The sequence below is a fragment of the Cryptotermes secundus genome, unplaced genomic scaffold (assembly GCF_002891405.2).
Source record: "Cryptotermes secundus unplaced genomic scaffold, Csec_1.0 scaffold184, whole genome shotgun sequence".
Taxonomy (NCBI): domain Eukaryota; kingdom Metazoa; phylum Arthropoda; class Insecta; order Blattodea; family Kalotermitidae; genus Cryptotermes; species Cryptotermes secundus.
Genome location: NW_019725839.1, coordinates 899,688 through 906,537, shown reverse-complemented (window position 1 = coordinate 906,537; position 6,850 = coordinate 899,688). Strand labels below are relative to the sequence as shown.

General features: G+C 42.3%; 1 protein-coding gene across 1 annotated transcript in view; it reads right to left on the bottom strand.

Annotated features, from left to right (window-relative positions):
* The window catches only part of LOC111863541 (probable very-long-chain enoyl-CoA reductase art-1), a 10,120-nt gene continuing 3,270 nt past the window's right edge, over window positions 1-6,850 (bottom strand). The window contains exons 3-6 of the mRNA XM_023849949.2: window positions 4,567-4,880; window positions 3,332-3,548; window positions 2,310-2,502; window positions 1-1,892 (exon numbers count right to left, since the gene is read on the bottom strand). Of these exons, the coding sequence (XP_023705717.1) occupies window positions 1,765-1,892; window positions 2,310-2,502; window positions 3,332-3,548; window positions 4,567-4,880 (852 nt within the window). The 3' untranslated portion in view covers window positions 1-1,764. The remainder of the gene's footprint in view (window positions 1,893-2,309; window positions 2,503-3,331; window positions 3,549-4,566; window positions 4,881-6,850) is intronic.

Genomic DNA, 6,850 nt, shown 5'->3' with positions numbered 1-6,850 from the left:
TGATACTGCATATATTATTTATTCAACTGAAATACAAAAAACAAATAACAAAAGCTTGCACAGACAAACTGATTCTAGCAGCACACTACCATTAATCACTTGCTGTGTTCAATGAGCCAAAACATGGTCAAATGTAGTACAGCTCTCGCAGTTCCACTCATTAAAGGGCACGGCACAGGTCTAACTGCATAAACACTTAAACCAAGATGCTTCATTCTCATTAACTCATAACTACATTTGTTGTTCTTGCTGTTATGTTTTAGTATCAATATGAATACTTGTAGTGTTTCAGCTATGGAAATATATCTTGAGTTACCAGAAAACTAAATAAAAATCATTTGTATCTCAAGAAACTCAGCATAGCAACCCAAAGCAGACCCAGACATGCAATGAAGTCACAGCGCTCAGCAACCCTTTCACTGCTAAGTGCTACTGCACTTGTCTTATGGTTCACTTTACAACACAGTCAGTATCTACACTATATAAGCTCTCTGAATGGTACAGCAGATGAATAAGAAATCGAAAGGATCTGGAAGGAAGCGGTCATGGCCTGAAGGGAAGGTGGGGGCAGTCAGCATAGCTAGTGTCCCAGCCAAGAATCGAACTGAGCACGGTCTCATACCGCACGTTTTCCGTTCTGATCCACAAAGTGGGACAATTCATTAACTCACTCTAATTAATGTAGCGTCTGTACTTCCCTGCATAATACACTATGGACACAACCTGAATGAAGTACACCAAACAGTGGAGCTTAGAGCTTATGTATACATTGAGACACTGGAGTTTGTGGTGATTTCTGGCACAAGTGACCACCCTACCATGCAGTTACTGTATATGCAGCCCTATGCGATGCACTAGTTACATGGTGATAGTGTCTGGACAAGTGTCACACAGACAGGAACACTGGCAATATTATTCATTCTAATCACATAACCGACCTCACTGCACTTCTCTGCATAAGGAAACTGTGCCTATTCTGGCGGAACAGCAAATTTATAAGTACAGAATTAAATAAATATGTGTACTGATTATCTCAGGTAAACTATCCTTCATATCTGCAGCTCAGAGAGTCAGTGCAGCAGCACACACTGGTGCAACTCCACGATACACGTCTACTCAGTGTAATTGCAACACTCTGCTCAAGGATAAAACCAAGCACTGAAAGGGTTAAGTATACCTGCCGACATAAGAGAAACTCTGAGGTTTTCATAGTGATGGGTTTCATCCTGAGAATGGAGACAGTACGTTACCCTGAAACACTGATACCCACCTACCAGGTACCACAACACAGACTTATGACAATGTTCGGTACAGACAGCAGTAATTAAACCTTGTCAAACTTCACACAAAATAGAATTTCTCCCTTTCCATTGACTCATTTTACTTATTCCCCCTGAGCAGCCAAACCTTTACAGGCTGCCTCATGAATGACTTCCCTGCTCCCAATACGAAACGAAACCAGCGTAACTACACATCCAAACTACAGCTCCACAGCGCTGCCCCTTACGGCAGCATATTTACAACACACACAGCAGGTCACTACACCACCACCGCGTTACAATACAAGTTTAAGAAAACTTTAAGGCCCACTCAAACACCACGACATCTGGTCCCTCCTGAAGTTCCAGATGCTAAATGGAATGTACTATATAAACCCCCAAACTCTACAACCCAAAGACCCTAAATATGCAACAAAGAATAAGTTACTGCTCAGAAAATACAGAACACATTTCTTCTGATGGTTGATCCCAGATGACATATAACTTACAGGAGGAATGGCACAATGGCTTTGCGGCTGCGAGGGTAGCTAAGGAACTCCTTCTTGTATGCCCTGTGCTTCCCCAGCGCCCATATGGTCATCTGATACATGCCCGCCAAAGCAAACAAGCCCGCTGAAAGAAAGCATAATATCAAGTTAACAACAAGACTGGGGATCTTCTGGAATGTGATACTGTGTGTACTCTGCTAATTTGTTAGCAATATTTTTGAGAAACCTGCTGCCTCCATCTTCAGGGAAGATGAAGTACCTTGAAGATGGTAGTACCACATTCCTTCACAGCACTGGAGACCAGTATACCAGACTACAACTTTAAGCATAATGTCATTACAGGTAATTCCAAGTCACAAGAGGGACCTGTAAGCTCTGAGCTTGCGAAACCACAGTGGAAGCCCATAACGAGACTCAAACCTCACATCACTGTCTGTGACTGTGCTCAGGGTACCATGTGTCAACAGCAGAGTACACTGTGGTCAGGCAAATTTCTCTCTAATTTCAAGCTATATGAATTGTGTTATATAACTGGGAGAACCTGGCAAGCATTGGGTCATCACGCTGAAGGCCAGCCAACTGCCAAACTCATACGTGTAGTTGGGGCAGGACACCAGATTGAAGAGGGACGTGAATGGGTTCAATGTGGCTACTGGCATCTTGCGCACTGTGGTGCCTGGTGGTCGCAGGTTCCGAAGAGCTATGTGGATACTCAGGTTCCCCAACTCACATAACTGAAACAAACAGAATTGCCAACAATAGGGATCAAACTTAGAAACTGCAGCAGTTCATTCTAGGCAATGTCCACAACAAAAATGTGAAACATGAAGCCCTACAGACAGAGAGCAACAGAGGGAATGCCACAAAAGTATTAAATCAAAACACAATTTCACACAACCACAGCTACAAGAATAAAAGCTAGTGAACCACATAAAAACATCACTGCCACACATACATTTGTATTTTACAAATGCAACAACACAGTGGTACAAATACAGACAACATAATACAACTTAAAACTAACAAACGCATGAACACAGACATAATTCTGACCGACTGATGATGTAATTATGTATAATTTATAACTTTATACCCATGTTTAAAAAAATCTTAAATTCAACAAGTACACTTAATAAACATATCAACAAACTTCATATGAGGATGTTCAAACGAAACACGTTCAGGGATTGTTCTGGGCAAAGGAACAGATGCCACTATAAACAGTCCCCATGAGCACTGAGGTAGGCATCCCAGTGAAGCACCAGCCAACGTTCCCCTCCACATAGCACCCCCAGAATGCTGCTGGAACTATTGCACCACACCAGCCATGGTGCCTTCATCAGCACCAAATCTAGTGGTGCTGTGAATGGGTCTGTGGCTGTATTTACGTACGTAAGTCCATGTGTGGCTGATGATGACCTGAGCATCAAAACAGACAGCCAAATGCATGGAAACCAGCAGGAGTAATGCGCCATGATATTCGGATAGCTTTCATATGCCCACATGAACACAAAGGGCACAAACATGGACTATGCAAGAACTGACAGCCATCTGCCTACATACCAAGAAAGCTGTAAGACTCCCGTAAACTTGGATCGAGCCTGGTGCAGTGAACAGTGGGTGGTTGATGTGATAGGCGATGTACAGCGTAAACAGCCAGTAGTAGGAACAGTTCTTGAAGAGATTGAAGATGGGCATTGTTGCATGAGAGAACCGGTGCACAAACAGAGTTTCCAGAAGTCGTTTGGCGTAGTGCAGTGTCCAGCAGCCGGCTGCAATACTGTAAACAATGTTCATTTCTCGTGTCATACAGACTGTATGGGGGGATATGGAGTGGACAGCTGGCCACGGACTGACAGCAAACTACAGGCAGCATGAATGAAGTGTCTAAGGAGTGTTAAGAAACACAGATTAAATCCAAAACTGGGATATCGGGATGAATGTGAAGGTAGAAATACTATAACAGTCGGTTAAATTAACAGAGGATTGAAATGTGTGGAGCTACAGGCTGATTTTATTTAACACTGGGGTTATGGTATTTGTATCAAAAGATGTGCTGGCAGGCCAGATAGATACAGCGGTACATGTAACACGCAAATCTGTGTCAACATGTGCAGAACAGAGTAGTGAAAAGGCCCATGTGCATTTCTGGGAGGAGGGAGAAGAAAGAATCAGGACCTTTCACAGGATGATCCAACTTCAGGAAACAAGGCGTTCCTAAAGCAAGAGTAGCACAACAGGATGGATCAGTATACTACATACAGCTTACAAATCACAGAACTGACGTCAGTTCAACTGATCCCCTGTACCTGCTGCATGGAACAGTCAGCAATCCACAAAATTCAAACCAACTGGTAAAGTACAGAAACACAGGCGAGTTGCCAGTCTCGCCCATCTGCTCCTGCCTGGTTACAAAAGTTACATTCCTCTCAGTTTCACTTATGTTACCGAAACCATTAAACCAAAGAGAATAACTTGGGATAGGACAAAGCACACGTAAGGGAAATGAATGAGATCTACACCGTCTTGGCTAGAGACCACTTGACAGCAGACTTCAATGTAAAGATAACAGTAAAATGGAAATCGTGCGAGAGAAGATGTGGGGTGTGCTGTCTCAAGACAGGGTCCAGCGGCAGCCTTTTCTAGACATGGTAGGATTCCACCAAAGCAGGGAATTTCTCAACCAAGTGAGTAGTTGACTAACAGCTTTACAGGGAAGATGTTCCACCATGTTTATCCAGTTCATATTCATGCACGTGCCCTAAATGATCCTACAAGCTGGCTGTCAAACAACTTACTGTACTGCATGGTGAATGGGCACCGAACTGGCACCCTCCCCATAGAAGAGCCATGGGCGCCTGTACATGCACAGGTACAAAAGCAGTGGCCCCGCATACTCTACAAGGAACACAGTCTTCCATCCTATTTGTGGTCCCAGATCCTTCACGTACAGCTTTGAGCCACTTTTCAATCCCAAACTCTTAAGAGATTCATCTTCCTTCAGAGTCCTGCCCTTCAGCTCAAGTCGCAGGGCCTGTCGGTCGGGATGGAGAGACTTCTTCAGCCCATGAACCCTCTTCTTGAGTTCTCGAACAGATGTGGTAGGAGCAAGCTGCAGAAACCAATATTCCACTCACAATCCTCCCATTCATATAATTTACACACAGTACACAAGGGAGAGTCAGCAAACGGGTCACAAATGGAAGCAAAGCAGCTGTAATGAATGTAGTAGGTTTTCTGTGTGTATCACTAGGTAGCAGCATAGTCCAGGCAGCAGACATGCATGCTCATGTTCAGAGATTGGTTTCAGTAGTCAAAATGGCAACTGCGTTTGAGGAGTGTAATACCAAAGAGAGCAGTGTTCTGTTGAGAGTTTCCTGTGGACAAAAAGGACTAAATGCAAAGGATGTTCATAAAGAAATGCTTCTTGTTTATGGTGGGAAATATCTATCACGTAAAGAGATTCACATCTGGGTCAAGAAATGTGGCAATCACTTCACTGATGAAAAGCGAGAAACACAGGTGCGGAAGTGGCTGAGACAACAGTCAAAGGACGTCTATGCTGATGGTTTTGACGCACTGGCAAAAAGATAGGACAAATGTATCAATGTTGGTGGAGAACATGTCCAGAAATAAATGTTTTTTTCCAGATTTGAATATCACATGTTCTACGTTTTATATCCATTTGTGACCTATTTACTGACTCTCCCTCGTAGCTTCAAAAACCACATGGACAGGAGTGACCATAAAGCCACTGTGGTCAGGAGGCAGGAGCCCACCTGTGCTCACAATTCTGTGCTGGTTTAGGGTATGATGCTACCAGAGTCTCAAACTACAGTGTCCAATGGTAGCATAACTAACAGAAAATGAATTGGAATGGATTTGGACAAAAGCTGTCATGGTACTACACCTGGCATTTCCCTGAAGGGGCTGAGAAAAACCATAAAAACCTCAGACAGAATTTATTTATTTATTTCATCTCTATAGATCATTGTTACATGATATAGGACAAGTCAGTTACTGTACAGTGGCTGATTACAATAAGAGAGTAAAGTTACAATACTTAAAATTGTTTACAATAGATTACAGTAGATTACAATAGTGTGAGGTGGAATCCATATTAGGTTCCCTTGGCACGTCGGCTTCCATATGTCTTATTGTACCTGTACTGGTGATAATGCTTATGGAGAATTTGATGGAATGAGGATTGGCAAGGGAAACCGAAGTACTCAGGGAAAACCTGCCCCAGCGCCACTTTGTCCATCACAAATCCCACTTGACTAGACCACAGCGGTGGGAAGCCAGCGACTAACCACTTAAGCTATGGCGCTGCCTTTGAGATAATATTGTTGAATTTGGTGATAGCACTAGTATAATGTTTCACTGTAGACTCTACACTGCGACATCTCATTACTTCAGGCCTGGAATGACAAACTGCAAACTGCAGGGATTTTTTGTGACCTTGCTAAGGCTTTTGACTGTGTTAATTATGAGATATTGACATCTAAACTAGAGTATTATGGTGTCCGGGGTTGTATATTAAACTGGTTTAAATCATATCTCTGGGATAGAAAACAGTGTGTGTACATCAAAACTAATGATGGTCAGGACTATTTTTCATCTTGGGAAAGAGTTAAACAAGGGGTTCCGCAGGGGTCGGTTTTGGGACCACTTCTGTTTACTATTTACATTAATGATTTGCCTCCATATATTAATAAATTGGCTAAAGTTTTTCTTTTTGCTGATGATACCAGTGTTTTGGTTACTGGTAATAATCATGATGAGCTTAAGCATAAAGTCAGGGGTACACTGTCTCTTACTATAAATTGGTTCGCAGCTAATAAGTTGGCCTTAAATATCACTAAAACTAATATTATTAGGTTTGCTCTAAATCAGTCCTATAACTCTCTGGCAGTTGCTAGTGGGAATTTGTTTATAAATGAAGTTTCTGTGATAAAAATTTGGGTCTGCAAATTGATAAGAATTTAGACTGGAAGAGTCATGTAGAGTATATTCTCCCTAAACTTAGTTCAGCTATTTTTGTAATTAGGAGTTTATCTTATTTTATGAGTAAAAAAATTT